We start from the raw sequence: 19,956 nt of genomic DNA, 5'->3' as shown, positions 1-19,956 counted from the left end.
AAACCCCAGAGGTGGCTTTTCTGAAGGCATCCCTGGGGTGAGTCGTTTTATATCAGAGGGGTGCCCTCAAGCCAAGAACTCACTTTTCAGTGAGTACACTGAGGCTTGCCCACCAGCCTGGGCTGCTCACCCACGCAATCGCCACTGTGTGCTGCCACGAAGCCGGAGAAGCAGAGGCAGTTGTAGGAGCCAACAACGTTCTTGCAGGTCCCGTTTCCACACGGCTGCCAGTCACACTCGTCGACATCTGCCGGAGCAAAGCCCCCGACCCCCCGCCCAGTTCACCCAGGGCATGGGGCAGCTTTGGGAGGATAGGTCTGGCTGGATCTAGCCCGTCTTCCCTGCCCAGGTGGATGGGAAAGTGATGGCTGGGAAATATCCCTATGTGTGTCTCTCATTTTACAGATGTGAAAACTGAGGGGCCAGGGAAGTGAATAAGTCATTTACCCAAAGTTTCAGGTGCCTGGATTCACATCTGTGAGTCTGTGAACCAGGATGGGTGGAAGCTCCATCCCCACCCCAGGGGAGATGCAGACCCAAGGCCCCTCGCCCTTGGAAGCCTGACCTTTGAAGAGGGAGCAAGAGGGGCCTCTCACCCGTGCACAGGGTCTGGTCTGCTGAGGCCCGGAAGCCACGGTGACACTGGCATGTATAGCTGTCCACTGTGTCCATGCAGTCACCATGGCTACAGATGTTTGGGATCTCCCGACACTCATTGCGTCCTGAGAGAAGGCAGGCAGCGTAGTGTCCCCAGGGACCCTCGTTCCCTGTGGGCTGCCATGGAGGAGCCTGACTCTGCCAGGAAGCCCCCCACTCTAGCGGTCGCTAGCACTGTGCTCAGCCTCCACCTCCCCTTTCACCCTCACCACTCCCCTATTAAGACGCTCTGGGCACCCCACCCCAAAGCACAGCCCAGGAGAAAAGCCCAGACAGGCCTGTGCCCTACCCAAGCCACGGTGGGAGGCAGAGGCTGGTTCTGTCCCACATCCCTCTCCCTCACCTCCCAGCTGGCGACATACCCACACAAGCCCCGTCTGGTGACAGTTTGTAGCCTCGGGCGCACTTGCAGCGGTAGCTTCCAGGGATGTTGATGCAGTTGGCATTCTGCTGGCAGGGGCTCTCCCCGCTGGCACACTCATCCACATCTGGGGAGCACAGCCAGCGGGGTAGGCAGGGGTGGGGGCTGGTGGTGAAAGAGAATCCTCCTGCCAGGATCAAACCCTAAGCCCCGTCCCCCCCCACTCCCCAGCCGTGCGCGTTTCAGAGCAGGTGATCTCACCAGGAGCAGCCAGAACCAGAGTGAAGGGTGAGAGAAGGGATGGGTCCCCTCAGAAGGGCGTTCGCCCCATACAGAGAGGCGGGAAACTGAAGCTCATGGAGTTTAAATGACTTGCCCAGAGAGCACAGGGTGGGGCAGGGGACGAATGGGGCGGCACCTTCGCAGACCAGTAGCGCGCTGTTGTGGCTGAAGCCTGAGGGGCACTCGCAGCGGAAGCTCCCGATTTGGTTGATGCAGATGCCGTTGGCACAGATGACAGGAATCTCCCCGCACTCATCGATGTCTGGGGAGGGCGCCAGCCATCAGGGGAAGCCTGGCCCCTGCCCTCACCCTGGCAACATCAAGGGACCCTGCCCTAAGAGACCGTGTGATCTGGGGAAACTTGTATCCACCAAGCAACAGATACTTGAAAAATCCTGCTGTGGCCAAATTGTATCTGCTCAAACTGTATCCTGCACACAGGATGCAGGGGCAAGGGTGGGGTGGGATGCAAGGCAGGAGGAGAGAGTGTCTTTTTCAACAGAAAGGCACATGTGCTGTGGCCCAACAAGCCTGCTTTGTAGGGTCTGGGAATGAAGCAGCCCCGTGTGTGAACAGGAAGCTGTGCAGGAGGACCTGCAAGGACATTTACTAAGAAGCTGGAAACATCCACAGAAGGAAGGATGACAAAATGAGGTCCATCCAGGGAGTTCCCTGGTGGTCTAGTGGTTAGGATTTGTCACTTTCACCACTGTAGCCCAGGTTCAATCTCTGGTCTGGGAACTGAGATCTCACATCACGGTGTTGTACGCCATGGCGGGGGAACAAAATGTGGCCCATCCATACAAGGGGATGTGATTCAGCCTGAAAAGGGGGTGAATCTCCACTTGCTCCAATGTGGAGGGATCTTGAAAACACGATGCTCAAGGAGAGAAGTCAGTCTCCAAAGGACAAGTACTGTGTGGTTCCATTTATACGCAATGTTCAGAACCGGCAAATCCAAAGAGATGAAAAGTAAAATAGAAGGAGTTCCCATTGTGGCGGAGCAGAGACGAATCCCACTAGGAACCTTGAGGTTGTGGGTTTGATCCCTGGCCTCGCTCAGTGGGTTAAGGCTCCAGCATTGCTGTGAGCTGTGGTGTAGGTTGCAGATGCAGCTCGGATCCTGTGTTGCTGTGGCTGTGGTGTAGGCCAGCAGCTGTAGCTCCAACTGGACCCCGAAACTGGGAATCTCCATATGCCATGGGAATGGCTCTAAAAAAAAAAGAGAAAGAAAGAAAAGAAAGAGAAAAGAAAGAAAGTGGAATAGTGGTTGCCGAGGGCTGGGGGAGGATAGAACGGGGAGTGACTGTTCAAGGGGACAGGGTTCCTTTGTGTGGGATGAAACGTTTTAAATTTAAACTGAAGTCATGGGGGCCCACCTGTGAATATATGAACACCCACTGAATTATGAATGTTAGATGGGTGAAGCAAATGGTATGTGAATTATATCTCAATAAGGCCGTTTACATAAAAGCTGGAATCAGCCTGCATGTTCATCCGTGGGGGCCTGACTTATGACCTGGGATGTGTCCACACATGGAATACTACAAAGCAGGGCAAAGAGGGAGGCAATGCTGTGTGTAGTAACCCGGCTGGTTCTTCACAAATCCTTGCTGGGTGAAAAAAGCAAGTTGCAGTCAATATATAGGAAATCACAGCATTTCTGTTCAACTCCCCAGAAAACAATGCCATTCCTTTTCAATGGGGGACCTCTATGTGTATATAAATGCATGAAGAGAGAACTAGAAAGAATTACTTCAGGCGTAAAGCACGGGAACCTTGGGAGATGGGGAAGAAGGCTTAGGTTTGAGGGCGTGATTGGAGGGGAAGCAGATCTTATCTGCTCTGTTCCAACTGCTGACAATAAGGGGAACACACCCATGGGATGAAAACAACTGAAAATGGGCTCAGCAATCAAACACTGCAGAGCTGAAATCTGGCATGCAGGTACTAAATTGCACAAAACCTCGTTTAACTTAAAAAGGGAATGTTTTAGGAGTTCTCTTGTGGCACAATGGGTTAAGGATCTGGCATTGTCACTGCAGCAGCTTGAGTCGCTGCTGTGGTGTAGGTTCAATCCCTGGCCCCGGGAACTTTCATATGCTGCAGGCGCAGCCAAAAAAAAATAAGTAAAAAATAAAAAAATAAAAAGGGAGTGTTCTGACCCATGCAGCAACACTGCTGAACCTTATGGCAAGTGACATAGGCTGACACAAAAGGACGAATGCTGTATGATTCTGCTTCTATAATGTCCCTAGAAGAGTCAGATTCACAGAGACTGAAAGTAGGATGGGGGTTCCCAAGGGCTGGCGGAGGGGTGTGGAGAGTCAGTGTTTAATGGGGATGGAGTTTCAGTTTGATGAGATTAAAAGTTCTGGAGATGGGCGTTCCCCTGGTGGCTCAGTGGTTAACGAATCTGACTAGGACCCATGAGGATGCGGGTTCAATTCCTGGCCTTGCTCAGTGGGTTAAGGATCTGGCGTTGTTGTGAACTGTGGTGCGGGCCACAGATGTGGCTCGGATCCGGTGTTGCTGTGGCAGTGGCGAAGGCTGGTGGCTGCAGCTCTGATTTGACCCCTGGCCTGGGAACTTCCATATGCCGTGAGTACAGCCCTAAAAAAAAAAGCAAAAAAAAATATGTTCTGGAGATGGATGGTGGGGACAGTTGCATGACAATGTAAATGTACATCATGCCACTGAACTGGATATTTTAAAATGGTTAAAACAGTAAATTTTATGTTATGTGTATTGTAATAGAATTTTAAAAAGTGAATGCCAGCTTAATAAAAGTACTCTCGTTGCTCTTTTCAAAAGGGCAGGATTTGGGAACAAGGTTCCTAGCCTGGGGGGTTGGAAGAGTGAGGGTGGGGGATGGGGAGGGTGGGAGGGAAAGAACTGTCTGGGAGGGAAGAGCAGGGTCAGGGCTCTGGGGACAAAGGGACCTGGGGCTACAGGCAGGTGGGCAGCGGTCACTTACCAAGGGGCTTCCCTGTGTGGATGTCGATGACAAAGCCGGGAACCTGGTTTCCGCACAGGATCTGGTAATCCACTGGGCAAAGGAGAACAGGGGAGGGGGTGCTGGCTCATCTTCCGGACCTCCTTGGCCATCCCTGTAGCCCAGTGCTCACCTGGCCTCTGGTAACTGGTCCCTCTCCCTCCCTCCAGGTTGACCAGCATTGGGAGATTTACAGGCTCCACCCACCCATGCAGTGTGATCTTCTAACTCATAGCCACAACCCCTCTCATCTCTTCCCTCTGTGAATGCCACCAGCCTCGCCCCACTGTCCCCACCATAAAATCCAGACTCTTCAGTTTGGACCTCAAGACCTTCACCCTCAGCCCCGCCTTTTCTCCAACAGTAACTCCTGCCCTCCTGTTATACTGATTTCATTAAGTATCTGGATATGTCCTGGTAGCTCTGTCATGCTATGAGAAACTTGCACATGCTGTTCCCTTTGCTGTTCCCTAGCGCAGTCCACTTCAACCTTGAGGACTCACAGCAGCTGATGATGCAATTTGTTGCCCCCTCACCCCCCAGGAAATTCACTCTCTAATTGTATCGCACTGTTGACACCAAGATGCTGCTTGCCCGACCTTGATCCCCAGGTGAGTAGATGTCCCTGGACCCACGTGACAGACAAAGTCAGGCATGTGGGCAGCTCCACCTTTCCCTAGGTCCCTTCTCTGCTCCTCACTCATTCTTCTGTCTGCATCGTTTTGAGAATAGACCAATCTCAGTGGCCCCTAGGCCTAGTGTGGATTTCTGCCTCATCATATCCGAACTATACCTCAGATTCAAGTGCACAAGATTCAAGCAGGTGCCTAAGTCCCAGGACCTCTTTTGTGGGTGACATGTGATCTGTCCTGACCATCTCAGGACTAGACCTGGCTGTCTCCAGCTTCCTCCCTGACTGCACAGCTTGGATCTACCTTATTCTCATTTCCTAGAACCCAGAAAAGGGCCAGGCACACAGAGATACCCAATAATGACCCCTCCCCATCTCACTGCACTGGGTCAAACAGTGACCCCCACTCCTAAAGTTCATGCCCACCAGACCCTCTGAATGTGACCCTTTTCGGAAATCGGTTCTTTGTAAATACATTCAAGTTAAGGTGAAGTCATCCTGGGTCAGCTTCTAAATGCAAAGACTGGGACATAACTTCAACTCTTTGCTTTCATGGAAACAACTAGACTCAGAGTTCTCTGGTGGCCTAGTGGTTCAGCATTATCACTGCTGTGGCTCAGATCACAAATGTGGTGCAGGTTTGATACCTGGCTCAGAAACTTCTGCATGCCACCCATGTGCCCAGGAAAAAAAACAAAACAAACAAACAAAAAAAACAACTAGATTCATCTGGGAGTCCTAAGTGTGGTGTGCCTCCTTAAAACACTGAACTAGAGGAGTTCTCTTCATGGGTCAGAGGTTAACAAACTAGGATCCATGAGGATGTGAGTTTGATCCCTGGCCTTGCTCCATAGGTTAAGGATCTGGTGTTGCTGTAAGCTGTGGTGTAGGTCACAGACACGGCTCGGATCCCACATTGCGTTGCTGTGGCTGGGTGTTGGCTGGCAGTTGTAGCTCTGATTCAACCACTAGCCTGGGAACTTCCGAATGCCACAGGTGCAGCCCTAAAAAGCAAAAAAAAACAAAAAAACAAAAAAAACCCAAAAAACATTTCACTAGAAAGGACCAAGCTGAAATAGGGCAGAGAAGGGGCACTCACAGCTGGCGGGGGTCGGGCAGGCCTCACAGGGTCTATTCCAGGCCTGGCCAATGTTGTAGGAACAGCAGCACAGCTTCTGTGTCACGTTAAAGGTCAGCTCATTTCCACATGTGCCATTATACTGCCGGAAGCAGACGCTCTTCCTCATGTCTGCAGTTGGATTGGGGAAAAGGATGTAGGTTAAGCTACACCAGGGGAAGTAAGCCAGATAGGACGTCCATTTGAAAATTACTGTCTTGACTTCTCTTCCCCCAACACGCATGAGGGTGCCATTCACATGTTAGCATTTCTTGGGCAGTGCACAACCTGGGCAACCACCATTCCTGGCAGCCCTGGGTCCCTGAACCCTGCAGCCTTGTTCAGTGCCGCACACCAGCATCTCAAATACACTAACCCTCCCAACTCTCCTCCCACAAACATGTCTCTCCACACTCTTCCAAGGCCTGAAGACTCCAGAAGACCCCACCCCCACCCCCAGAGTGCTTTTTCCATGACTATCCATCTCCCCTGTCAGCACACTTCGTACCCATGCAGTTGTTGCCACCATTGACTTGCAGGTACTCCGCAGGGCAGACACACGTGTAGTTGCCCAGAGTGTTGTAGCAGGTGCCAGGACCACAGATGCCTGAGTGTGCAGAACACTCGTCGATGTCTGCAGGGGAGGGAGGAATTGTTTGGATAACTCCCCAGCCCAAGTCTGGCAAGCCACTTCACTATGCCCTTGAGTTTAGTTTCAAGGATAGCACAAAATGCACAGACATCTTAGAAATGGGGAAAGATACAACACGGTGTTAGGTGGAGGGAAAAGAATCTACTATGATCCCACTTCTGTTAAGAAAAAATAGGAGGAGTTCCCATCGTGGCGCAGCAGAAACGAATCCGACTAGGAACCATGAGGTTGCAGGTTCGACCCCTGGCTTCGCTCAGTGGGTTAAGGATCTGGCGTTTCCGTGAGCTGTGGTGTAGTTCGCAGACACAGCTCGGATCTGGTGTTGCTGTGGCTCTGGCGTAGGCTGACAACAACAACTGTGATTAGACCCCTAGCCTGGGAACCTCCATATGCTGAGACTGCGGCCCTATAAAGACAAAAGACAAAAAAAAAAAAAAAAGACAAAATAGGAACCTGGGCTCATGAATTAATTACATTATCACCAGGAGTGTGGCAACCATGTGCATCCTAGTATGATACAATAGGAAGTAAGGGCCCCATGAAGAAATTTTTTTCCTTTCTTCCTTCCTTTTTTTTTTTTTGGCTTTTTAGGGCTACACCTGTGGTATATGTAAGTTCCCAGATTAGGGGTCAAATTGCAGTTGTCGGCCTATGCCACAGCCACAACCATGCCAGATTTGTGGCATGTCTGTGACCTATGCCGCAGCTCAAAGCAATGCTGGATCCTTAACCCACTGAACGAGCCCAGGGATCAAACCCACATCCTCAGAATGACAACATCAGGTCCTTAACTGGCTGAGCCACAGTAGGAATTCCCCAATGAACAACTGAAAAGAAAATTAAGAAAAAAAAAAAAAAAGAGAAAATTAAGAAAATAATTTCACTTATAATCACATCCAAAAAGGAGTTGGTAACTAGGATCAATGAGAGTGTGGGTTCAATCCCTGGCCTCGCTCAGTGGGTTAAGGATCCAGCATTACCGTGAGCTGTGGCATAGGTCGAAGACTCAGCTCAGATCTGGGGTTGCTATGGCTGTGGTGTAGGCTGGCAGCTACAGCTCCAATTTAACCCTTAGCCTGGGAACTTCCATATGCCTTCGGTGCAGCCCTAAAAATACAAAAAAAAAAAGAAAGGAAATTGAGAAAATAATTTCACTTATAGTAGTATCCAAAAAGGAGTTCCCATTGTGGCTCAGTGGTAATGAACCCTACTAGTATCCATGAGGATATAGGTTTGATCCCTGGCCTCCCTCAGTGGGTTAAAGGATCTGGCGTTGCCATGCGTTGTGGTGTAGGTCACAGATGTGGCTTGGATCCCGTGTTGCTGTGGCTGTGGACCCTAGCCTGGGAATTTCCACATGCCATGGGTGCAGCCCTAAAATGTGGGGGGAAAAAAATCCAGAAAGATTAAATACTTAAGAAGAAATTCAACCCGAGAGATGAAAGACCTGTACGTGGAAAACTACAAAACATTCCCGAAAAAAAAAAAAAAAAAATAGAGAGGACCTAAATAAATGGAAAGACATCCTGTGCACATAGGTTAAAAGACACATTATTGTTAAAATGGTAATACCCCCCAAATGATTTACAGATTCAATGTAATTCCCATCGAAATCCCAAAGATTTCTCTTTTTTTGGCACACATGGAAAAGCTGATCCTAAAAATCCTGTGGAATTGCAAGGGATCCCAAAGAGCCAAAACAATCCTGGGAAAAGAAAAAAAATGGAAGAGTCACTCTTCTCCATTTCAAAATTTACTGACAATGCTATAGTAATCAAAATAGTGTGGAACAGGCCTAATGGTAGACCTATAAATCATGGAATAGAATTTACAGCCTAGAAATAAACCCAAACATCTACAAGTCAACTGATTTTCAAATAGGGAAAGAAGAGTCTTTTCAAAAAATGGTGGGAGTTCCTGCTGTGGCTCAGCAGAAATGAACCCAACTAGTATCTATGATGATGCCAATTCTATCCCTGGCCTTGCTTAAGTGGGTTAAGGATCCGGTGTTGCCATGAGCTGTGGTATAGGTCGCAGATACGGTTTGGATCCCACGTTGCTGTGACTGTGGCTGCGGTGCAGGCTGGCAGCTGCAGCTTCGATTCGACCCCTAGCCTGGGAACCTCCTTACGCTGAGGGTGCGGCCCTAAAAAGGAAAAAAAAAAAAGTGAAAAGACAATCCACATAAAGAAACTCTTTGCAAATCACATATCTGATGGCAGTCTTTTTTTTTTTTTTTTTGTCTTTTTGCCATTTCTCGGGCCGCTCCTGCAGCATACGGAGGTTCCTAGGTTAGGGGTCGAATCAGAGATCCGAGCTGAGTCTGCAACCTACATCACAGCTCACAGCAACGCCGGATCCTTAACCCACTGAGCAAGGCCACAGACTGAACCCGCAACCTCATGGTTCCTAGATGGATTCGTTAACCACTGAGCCACGACGGGAACTCCCTGATGGCAGTCTTATAGCCAGCATATATATAAGAACTCTCACAGGTCAACAACAAAAAGACAAAACAACAACCCAATTTTTAAAAGGGCCAAAGTCTTGCACAGACATTTCTCTAAAGAAGATAAATATCTGGTCAATGAAAAGAGATGCAACCTCATTAATCACTGGGGAAATGAGATACCATCTCACAAACGAGGGGAGATACCACCTCACACCCAATAGGATAATATAATTTTAAACAATGGAAAATAACAAGTGCTGACAATGATGTGGAGAAACTGGAACCCTCGTATATTCCTGGTGGGAATACAAACTGGTGCAGCTGCTGTGGAAAAAAAACAGTTTGACAGTCCTCAAAAAGTCAAACATAGAATTACCACATTACTCGGTGATTCCAAGAGTTTGACAAGATGTTTGACAAGGACTGGCTACTGGAATTTGTGCAGTGCAAAATGAAAATCCATGTTCAAAGTATATGAAGAATTTCAGGATGGCAACAGCAGAGCATTAAACTACACTGGGGGCCCTTTGGAGTACAGGGCCCTTGAGTGGGAAAGCTGGGAAGTGCTTGCTGCAAGCCTGCAGCCCTCAAGGGCATGAACGGGCCTTGCAAGGCTCTACAGCCAAGGCCAATCTTCAGGCTGAAGTCCCCCTACTTTGTGACCGTCAAGAAATGCAGCATACCATCATGTTCGATGACAGAATTTTCCCTCTTTTTCCCTTGATATTCTACAGAATAGAGGAGGCAGGAGAGATAAGATATTTGTCCAGCACTTTGGGTTCTGACTCTGGTTTGAAAGCTCCCACCTCCATGTACAAAGGAAACTGATCTTTCAAGCTTAGCTCTCTCCCTTCCTTCACCATTTCCTTGAGCTCAGAGTGAAACATCTACTGTCCTTGTGTGCTGATGTCAGTGTCTGACTGCATGCAGGTGTTCAGTTAATACTGGGGTTTTTTTGGCTGCGCCCATGGCATGTGGACGTTCCAGGGTCAGGGATCCAACCTGTGCCACAGCAATAACCAGAGCCACCGCAGTAACAATGCTGGATCCTCAACCTGCTGAGCCACCAGGGACCTCTCTAATATTGCTGAAAGGAAGAGAAAGAACTGAATTGGTGGAGGGATGGATGGACGAATGAAGGAAGGAAAGAATTTAGAATATTGCCTCAAAAGAGCTCAAGTTCAAGTATCAGAATGGCTGGGCTCTAAGCCAGTTTCCGTAACTTACTGGCTGTCACAACTCCCACGGGCCTCAGTTTCTGCATCTGAAAAATGGGATCATAGTAGGACCATCTCTCTCATGAGGCTGTTGTGGTGAGTGAATGAATGACAAATGCGTGTGCTCAGCACGGTGGTGACACACAGTCACAGACCCCAGTCACCTGCTGATTGTTATCAAGACACAAGAGGACAGCGAGGAGACAAAGGAAGGGATGCATAAAGGAAAGGTGTGGCCATTCCTTTGATGTCTTTCTCTTCCCACTCTTAGCTCTGGGCCTTGAGCAGCTTATGCCCAAAGGAGGAAGGGCATGGCTGCTGCAATAAAGCCAGGTCATTTCTGAGTCGGAAGGAGGCTGGGGGTCAGGCAACGGGGAGACAGGGAGGAGGCGGCAAGGCGGGTGAGCAGACCCCGAGAGGCATGTCAGGACCCGGTACCTGAAGAGGAGGTGTGGCTGGGCAGGAAGGCAGGGAGGGAGAGGTGGGTTCAAGCTCACCCTCACAGATGCGGGTGTCCTCATTGAGGTGGTAGCCGGGTGGGCACTGGCACTGGAAGCTGCCGAAGGTGTTCACACAGTCGCCCCCCTGGCACAGGCCTGGCAGCTCCTGGCACTCATCAATGTCTGTCAAGAAGTGAGGAAGTGATGCTTGGAAGCTAAACCCAAGCAGAGGATTCGGGGGACACCCAGGTCTTGCCCTGGGCTCTTTAGGACCTTGGAGAGTCAGCCTTGCTTCTTTAAGAATATCTAAGAGCTTGTGAAGAAAAACTAATTTGGACTGAAAGATGGAGGCAAAAAGTGCAAATACAATAAAATTTATATAATTCAAAATCCTCTTAAAAGAAAAAAGAATATCCAAGAGCTGGTGGATATTTGGAGGGTTCAGGTCAGGACCTCTCTTGGAGGGCTACACTCAGACTTTCTTGGGTCAATGTTACCCTGAGTTCGTCCTCTTTCCCTTCATCAAATAGTCCATCCTTTCATCCATCCCAAAGACCCCTCTTGATGGAATTCTTCAATCTCATTAGCCCCTATGGATAGACGAATGGATGGGTGGATATGAAAAGCAATGGATGAGTGAATAAGCAAGAGTGTGAATGGACAAGAAGACAACTGGGTGAATGGATGGGTGGCTGAGTAGGTGAAGAGATAAATGAATGGATGGATGGGTAGTTGAGCAGATGGATGGATGGACAGATGGACATGGGAGGATGGATGTGTGGATGGGTAGATGGATGGTATGAAAAGCAGTGGATGGGTGAATAAGCAAATGGGTCAATGAATGAAAAGATAAATGAGTTAATGGATGGGTAGGTGAGCAGTTGGATGAATGAGTGGACTGTGGATGAGTAGATGGATAATGGAGCATATTTGTCTATGTTTGGAAGGAGAGGAGGAGGAAGGATGGATGGATGGGGAATGGGTGTATGGGTGGGTAGATGAGAGATGGATGGATTGATGGGGGCTGGGGGCTGGATAGAAGGATGAATCAATAAATCAACAGGTGGAAGATGAGATGGCGGAGAGGATTGTCCCCTCACCCACAAGCCCAACTCTGCTTCTTGGTGAGGGTGGCATGGAAGGTCAACTAATGGGTGTACCGATGGACGGTCTACCAGGAACTCACCTTCCAAAATGACAGTGATGGGATTGGGCCGGAAGCCCTCACCCCCCGGGCACAGGGTTCTGTACTCAGCTGCAAGGGAAACAGGTTCTTATGAGGGCTGTGCAGTGGGGCATTTGGGCCAAGTTCAGGGGAATCAGGGAAGGGAGGTCCCCTAAAAAGGGCTCAAGAGTGGGTCCTGCATCTCTTTACTACAGAAACTACACCCCCTTACCTCCTCAGCCTCTTGGTGCCAAGAGACATTGGTCCAGTCCTGGAGAGCCTGTGTGTGAGTGTGTGTGTGTGTGTGTGTGTGTGTGTGTGTGTGTGAACTTGTGTTCACATTCAACATGTGAGCAGATGGATCTTGAAGTAGCTGGCAGGTGGGGCGGTTAGGGAGAAAGGATTCTTTGTGATCCAAAACCAGACTCTGGAGTGACCACATTTCCCCCAAGAATGGAAGACACTAGGAGTTCCTGTTATGGCGCTTATGGCACAGTGGAAACAATCCGACTAGGAACCATGAGGTTGTGGGTTCGATCCCTGGCCTTGCTCAGTGGGTTAGGATCTGGCATTGCTGTCAGCTGTGGGTTAGGTCTCAGATGTGGCTCAGATCCTGCATTGCTGTGGATATGGCATAGGCCTAGCCTGGGAACCTCCATATGCCATGAGTGCAGCTCTAAAAAGCAAAAAAAAAAAAAGGAAGAAAAAAGAAAGGAAGACCCTGGATATATATATATACCCTGAACAGATGGACAGGTGCTTCCCTGTTTCACACCTGAGGACTTTGCACATGCTGTTCCCACTGCAACACACACCTTTCCCCCTAGTCTGCCTAGAAAACTCCTATTCATCCTTCAAAACTCATTCAAGCCCCTGTTCTGGGAAGCCTTCCTTTATCCCCTTCTCTTCCTTGGTTTCCTCCTGATCCATCACTATGCCTCAAACAGACCCTTGGGATAGCTCTACTCTCAAGAGTCCAGGGATTATTACTGGTTTACAGGTGAGAGGCAATATGCAGTGGCTGTGGTTCATCCTTCTCAAGGTCTCCACCCCCTAGTACAGGGCACAGGGGAATTCTCAATGTTTGTCAATTGACTGAGGAAGCAAATGAATATAAATACACCAAGAATCTGCAGGAAGAGATGGCAGAAGGAGACTTTAGGAAGAAGCCTAGACGATGAACTGCTGAGAATGTGCTGTGGGACCCAGGGCCAGCTTTTCACCCTCTCTGGTTCCCAGGGTCCCTCCTTTAGCAGAGATGACCCTCTAAGCCTGAGGAGGCTGGGACCAGGGCTAGGTCTCTGCCTTCAACCCCCACCCCAACCCTGACCCCTGCTCCCCAGAGACTCACTGGTGTTGGCCATTGGGCACAGCTCACAGGGGTTACCCCAGGCCCGTCCCAGGGAGCAGCAGCAGGACGCTCGGGTGACGCCAACCCCAATCTCAGCACTGCAGGAAATGCCACCATCTCCTCGGTCATGTGTGTCCAGGAAGCAGTTCCCGACTCGGGTGTCTGAACAGGCAGAAAAGGATGCTTAGCAAATGATAGGTGAGAAATGGGGTGTGTGGGTGCGTGTGTGTGTGTGTGTTTTCAGCTCTGTACAACTGTGTGTGCACGAGTGCCTATGTGCGCGGCTGTATAATTTTGTGTGGGCACATATGACTGTGTGAGTGCCTGTCTGTCCAGAACAAAAGGCTGTAGCTCAACAGATGACAGGGACAATTGCTCTGGTCAAGGGCCCGTTTTTCAGGAGCAGATAGATTTGGGTGACCCAGGGCATGGCCCTGCCCAGTGCACTGCCCCCACAGCCCCACCTGGAATGGAGTGGTACTCACCCACACAGCCCACCCCACTGGGGTTCAGCTCAAAATCCTGAGGGCAGTTGCACTGGTAGCTGCCAGGGGTGTTGACACACAGGCCATTGATACAGTTCACAGGGTCTGCACACTCATTGACATCTGTGCATTGGGGATACTGTCAGCAGGATCCCTCCCTTGTCCCACTTCCCTCCCGCCTTCTTCCTGGGAAGTCAAAGCCCTGGATGTTGGGGCCCAGGTTTAGGAGCAAGGCCATGTCCTCCCCTCGAAGAAAGCCTGTGGGGACAGCAGTGTCCGGGGTCTGCCCTGTCCCAGGCGACTCCACGCCCTCCTCTGCTCTGTTCTACTTGGCCTGGAGTTGTGACCTTGGCAGCTCTCCCTACTCCAAATTCCATGACCTAACATGCAAAACCCAATATTTTGAGCTGCAGGCTGGCAGACTGTAAGCTGTGGGCTCCAGGAGTTCCCCTGGAGGTCTAGTGTTAGGATTTGGCGATTTCACCACTGTGGCCAGGGTTCAATCCCTGGTCTGGGAACTGAGATCCCATGTCAAGCCGCTGCACATCACAGCCCCCCTCCCCCGCCAAAGTATGCTGTGAGCCAAATCCAGCCCCCCATCTGTTGGTGTAAATAAAGTTTTATTGGCACACAGGCACGCCCATTCATTCACAGATCACCTATGTCTGTTTCTAAGCTACAAGGCAGAGACGTATGGCTAAAAACGGAAAGTATTTACTGTCTGGTCCTTCCCTGAAAAAATCTGCCGACCCTCATTTGAAACACACAGGCGGGAGACTATTATGATGGCCATGGTGGAGGGAGCTTGCCTTTGTTGATTCACTGCCTTTATTCAGGGGATGATAGCTGGCAATGATGAAGGTTAAGGGAACAGGAGCACTATCGGAGATGGGGGTCAGACAAGCAACCCTCCCCCCAGGAGAGGACATTTCAGAAGAGATCTATGGGCAATGAGGGAGTGAGCCGCCTCCCCCACCCCGCACCACCCTGTGGACCCCACACCTGTGCAGTTGCCACCACTTCGGTCCAGCTCGTAGCCCTCATCACAGACACAGCGGAACATTCCTGGCAGGTTCTCACAGATCCCGAACACACAGAGGTTCCCGAGAACACACTCGTCCACATCTGGGGGGTGATCTCTCCCAGGTCAGCCCAGCCCTGTGTGGCAGCCCACTCCTGCCCCGCCCCCAGTGTCAGAGGCTCCCCACTCCCACCCCTGCGGGCTCTACCTGAACCACCAGGGCAGCCCCAGGCCTCACCCTGGCAGGCGCGCTGGTCCTCTGTGGGGTTGAAGCCCATCTCGCACTCACAGCGGTACCCACCAGGGGCATTGAGACACTGCCCGTTCTCGCAAAGGTCCACGTTCTCCGCACACTCGTCCCTGTCTAATGGGACCCGAAGGCAGAGAGCTGGGGGCCAAGTGGCCAAGACCCATGCAGGATGGGCAGGTGACCCTGGTCACTAGAATCCTTCACTGTCACCTGGGGTTCCAGGGAGCTGGCAAGTAGGCAGGGGGAACTCGGACCCCAACTCAGTGGGCAGGTGACCAAGTCAGGGCCAGGGAACAGATAGGGAACCTGGTCACTCAGGATAAGGGGTGCAGCACCACTGGGAAGTAAACAAGTGTTCCTGTTCCCCACATCCAGCAGGTTCCATGCATTCAGAGTTCAGGGGAGAAGACAGCCGCCAGGGACTCAGGGCCTGTCTTGTGGTCTCCAGGGCTGAAGGCAGATCCTCTCCAGCACCCATGGAGCAGTGGGTAGATCAGCGTGAGCTGGGAAGCAGCTGACCACTGTGGCCACCTTGGCCTCCAGCCCCCACGGCTGCCCCTTTCGCCCTCCCAGCCCACTGCCCAGCCTCACCTTCGCAGGAAAAGCCATCCCCAGTGAAGCCTGGGTGGCAGCTGCAGCGGTAGGAGCCGGGGATATTGAGGCAGTCAGCTCTCGGGCTGCACCCGTGTTCCTGGAAGGCGCATTCATCCCGGTCTGCAGAGGATGGAACCCCAAGCCCGCCGGGGTGGGCATTAGGGGGCTGCAAGGAGCTGGACCCTCCAATCTTGGCCCTAACCGGCCCCCAAGGACATGCCCAGCCACCCCAACCCTGCCGCCTGCCTCCCCATCCATCCCACCTACCTCTGCTGCTCTGCCCAGAGCTCCTGCCCCCAGGCACTCACCGTGGCATTCGAAGCCATCCCCCACCCAGCCTGGCTGGCACCTGCAGCTGAAACTCCCAGGGATGTTGAGGCAGGAGGCATGACTGTCACAGCTGTGTCCCCCAAGCTCACATTCATCCAGATCTGAGAGGAGAGGGACCGAGGCATAGGAGGGGCAGGACCAGGAGAGGGGGTGGAGGATGCAGCACCCCCAGGAGGCCAAGGCCTAGTAGAAATAGGGCTTTGGGTACAGGATGGGGAGACAGTGCAGGAGCCAGGGAAAGAGCAAGACCCCTCCCTAAGGTTAGGGCTGGCCCCCAAATGCCTCCCACCACTGCAGGAGCTTCCACCTTCATCAAGAGCCCAAGAGGAAAACCTGCAAACCCAACAGGCCATGACTCCAAGCAGCCCCTGGGAAATGGTCTGAAATGGCAGCATGAGAGACTTGGCGTAGACATTAAGAGTAACTGTCCTGGAGTTCCTGCTGTGGTGCAGTGGGTTAAGAATCTGACTGCAATAGTTAGGGTCCCTGCGGAGGTGCAAGTTCAATCCCTGGCCCAGCACAGTGGGTTAAAGGATCCTAGCTATGGCGTAGGTTGCATCTGTGGCTCAGATTCAATACCTGGCCTGGGAACTTCCATATGCTGAACATGACCATTAAAAAAAAAAAAAAAAAAAAAAAAAAAAAGGAGTTCCTGTAGTGGCACAGTGGGAGCAAACCTGATTAGGAACCATGGGGTTGTGGGTTCAATCCCTGGCCTCGCTCAGTGGGTTAAGGATTTGGCATTGCCATGAGCTGCGGTATAGGTCAAAGATATGGCTCGGATCCTGTGTTGCTGTGGCTGTGGTGTAGGCTGGCAGATGTAGCTCCCATTTGACCCCTAGCCTAGGAACCTCCATATGTCGCAGGTGCAGCCCTAAAAAGCAAAAGAAAAGAAAAGAAAAATTTAGAACAACAAACTCTATGAAATCATGGTTTTGATAATCTTTTTTCTTTTTTTTGTCTTTCTGTCTTTTTAGGGCTGCACCCATGGCATATGGAGGTTCCCAGGCTAGGGGTTCAATCGGAGCTACAGCTGCCAGCCTATGCCACAGCCACAGCCACACCAGATCCGAGCTGTGTCTGCAACCTACACCACAGCTCATAGAAACGCCGGATCCTTAACTCACTGAGCGAGGCCAGGGACTGCACCTGCAACCTCATGGTTCCTAGTCGGATTCATTTCCGATGCTCCGCGACAGGAGCTCCCCCAGTGTTCTGTTTTCCAGTGTTTGTTTCTAACATGCAATATGGATGGGGAGTTTGGGGTTGATAGATGCAAACTATTACTTTTAGCAATAAGGATAAGCAATGAGGTCCTACTGTACAGCACAGGGAACTATATCCAATCTCTTGGGATAGAATACAATGGAAATAATGTGAGAAAAAGGATGTATATATATGTATGACTGGGTCACTTTGCTGTACAGCAGAAACTGATACAACACTGTAAATCAACCATACTCTAATTAAAAAAAAATGACAAAATAATTACGGCAAATAGAAATATGTTCTCCCCCAAAATAGGTTTAAATCCTAATGCCCAGAACCTGTGAAGGTGGCCCTTTTTGGAAATGGGGTCTTTGGAAATGTAACCAAGTTAAGATGAGGTCATCCTGGTTTACAGTGGGTTCCAATCCAGTGACCGTGTCCTCATAAGAGGGAGATCTGGACATGGAGAGGAGATGCCCCGGGATGACGGATGTGGAGACCGGTGTGATGCCAAGGACCAATGGCCATCACCGGAAGTGAGGAGAGAGGGATGGGACAGAGGCTCCCTCTGGGCCCCCAAGAAACCATCAACCCTGCCGACACCATGATTTCAGACTCTGGCCTCCAGAACTGTTGTTCTAGAGAGGGAGAGATTTCTGTGGTTCTGAGGCACCAGGTCTGTGGCCCTGGGTAGCTAAAACAGGAACTATTGGAATGCTCCATGTTCATCCCTGTACAGCCAGAAAGTATTAGGCTCGAAGGCTTTGGGAACTGCTGTGGATACTTAGGGATCCAGAGCTTCCCCCACCCCTGCAGAGGTGTTAAAGGAGCCCCAGGGGCATGTGATTGGGTCCCATTTGTTTTGGGGGTTTTTTTGGCTAAGCCTGCGGCATGTGGAAGTCTCCGACCAGGGATCAAACCTGTGCCACAGTTGCCACCTGCACCATGGCTGCAGTAGCACTGGGTCCTTAGCCTGTTGCACCACATAGAAATTTCCGTTTGGTACTAGAGTTGCAGCTTGCGGCAACACCGGATCCATAACCCATTAAGTGAGACCAGGAATTGAACCCACATCCTCATACTAGTTGGGTTCTTAACCAGCTGAGCCACAATGGGAACTCCTGGTTTGTTTTTATTTGTTTCGTTTTGTTTTGCCAAGCCCATGGCATGTGGAAGTTCCCAGGCCAGGGACCGAACCTGAACCACAGCAATGACAAACCGAAACCTTAACCACTAGGCCACCAGGGAATTCCCTGGATCCTAATTTTGCTTTAACACAAGGCCCTATCAGTGGAAATGTGTAAGAATGAGGTCTGGCCATGCTCTGCCCTGAGGGATGGGACAGATACAACCCACGAGCTGGCCGGTCTGGGGTCCCCTCCCATGCTCGCTGGCTCACCAGAGCAGCCTGTGGCTCCCTTCCTGATGACGTAACCCAGCTGGCAGTGGCAGACAAAGGAACCCCTTGTGTTCTCGCAGTCCCCGTGGAGACAGATGTGGGGGTTCAGGTCACACTCGTCCACGTCTGTGGGATGGCAGGAGAGGAAGCAGGGGAGGGTGGGGGTGCATCAGCATTACTGAGTGCCCTGACACGTGGGTCTCGTGTTGGGGGTCTCTTGGCCCACCTTTGGGGTGGGGAGTTCCCCTGATCCACCAGTGGGCAGCTGTGAGCACTCGGTCAACATTCTCCCTCACATATGCTGTGAAACACACCAGACGTGCATTCTCCAAAGGATTTTATAGCCCAATACATTTAGAGGATTCTGAGTTTAACTAGATTTTTTTCTCCAACAGTCCTTTTCAGAGCCTTTATGCCAATATGGATCTGCAAGAAGAGGTGGAGGAGGCAGCATTTCCTATTTCACTTGGTCCCAAGCCCCCTTTCTTCAGTGCTTCCTAAGACTCTTGTGATCTGGAATGCTTTATGCTGCACTGGGCTGAACACATCTCCCTGGGAGGGTTACATTTTTACCGCCTGGTATTTCCCCATGGTGGCCTCAGCTCTGTCCTGATGGGGCACCCAGGACACATTTGCTGCCTAGGCTGAGCCAGGAAAGGATGGTGATCATGGCCCAAATTGGGTTCTTAAGCAGGGCTCAGAGAACATAGTGTATTTCCCATCTCGCTCACCTTCCCCTGCATAAGACCTCATGGTCTGCAGCAATCTTATAATGTGGCCCTCAGAATATGGTACACATCTTTGGATGCACTAGGTACACAATAAGTGTTCAATAAATGTACTTGAGAGAACAAAGTTCCAGGGTCTCTGCTGCTGTGACTGAGATTCCATGGCCTGGTGCACAGGCTCTGGGCATAGGTAGCCAGGGACAGACCACCAAGTGCCAAGCTGCGTTTCCCCTACCTGCATGGGACGGGAAAGGGACCTGGTATCTGCCTTGCCCACATATGCCTCCCTGTGGAAGGTCTGATGAGTGAATTGTGAAGCTGCCCCCTCCACCAGTATGTGGTACCAGCTCCTTACCTACACATGTCCTCATGTCCAGTGTGGCTACAAATCCGTTGTAGCAGAGGCAGCGGTGACCCCCAGGCTCATTGGTGCACTGGCCGTTGTCACAGATGTCTGGGTTCTCTTCACACTCATTCACATCTGGGGAAGCAGGGTGGAAATGGGCAGCCGGTAGGTAGGTAGGGACAGAGGGAGACCCTCAGGGACCCTGCCGAGAGGTCACTTGTCTTATCCTGGTTCTGGCTGGCTTCTCCTGGGCAGGGCCAGGTTGGTCCCCCAT

At 51.0% G+C, this 19,956-nt stretch overlaps 1 protein-coding gene across 1 annotated transcript in view; it reads right to left on the bottom strand.

Moving 5' to 3' along the window:
- FBN3 (fibrillin 3) overlaps positions 1-19,956 on the bottom strand; it is a 72,443-nt gene that overhangs the window by 22,579 nt on the left and 29,908 nt on the right. The window contains exons 30-46 of the mRNA XM_013994696.2: positions 19,692-19,817; positions 18,609-18,734; positions 15,979-16,101; positions 15,668-15,790; positions 15,065-15,190; positions 14,808-14,930; positions 13,806-13,928; positions 13,321-13,482; positions 11,991-12,059; positions 10,862-10,987; positions 6,552-6,677; positions 6,026-6,175; positions 4,278-4,349; positions 1,437-1,562; positions 1,020-1,145; positions 597-722; positions 131-247 (exon numbers count right to left, since the gene is read on the bottom strand). Of these exons, the coding sequence (XP_013850150.2) occupies positions 131-247; positions 597-722; positions 1,020-1,145; positions 1,437-1,562; positions 4,278-4,349; positions 6,026-6,175; positions 6,552-6,677; positions 10,862-10,987; positions 11,991-12,059; positions 13,321-13,482; positions 13,806-13,928; positions 14,808-14,930; positions 15,065-15,190; positions 15,668-15,790; positions 15,979-16,101; positions 18,609-18,734; positions 19,692-19,817 (2,070 nt within the window). The remainder of the gene's footprint in view (positions 1-130; positions 248-596; positions 723-1,019; positions 1,146-1,436; positions 1,563-4,277; positions 4,350-6,025; positions 6,176-6,551; positions 6,678-10,861; positions 10,988-11,990; positions 12,060-13,320; positions 13,483-13,805; positions 13,929-14,807; positions 14,931-15,064; positions 15,191-15,667; positions 15,791-15,978; positions 16,102-18,608; positions 18,735-19,691; positions 19,818-19,956) is intronic.

The sequence above is a fragment of the Sus scrofa genome, chromosome 2 (assembly GCF_000003025.6).
Source record: "Sus scrofa isolate TJ Tabasco breed Duroc chromosome 2, Sscrofa11.1, whole genome shotgun sequence".
NCBI classification, from domain to species: domain Eukaryota; kingdom Metazoa; phylum Chordata; class Mammalia; order Artiodactyla; family Suidae; genus Sus; species Sus scrofa.
Note: the sequence above shows the minus strand (reverse complement) of the source record. Positions and strands in the feature narration are given on the sequence as shown.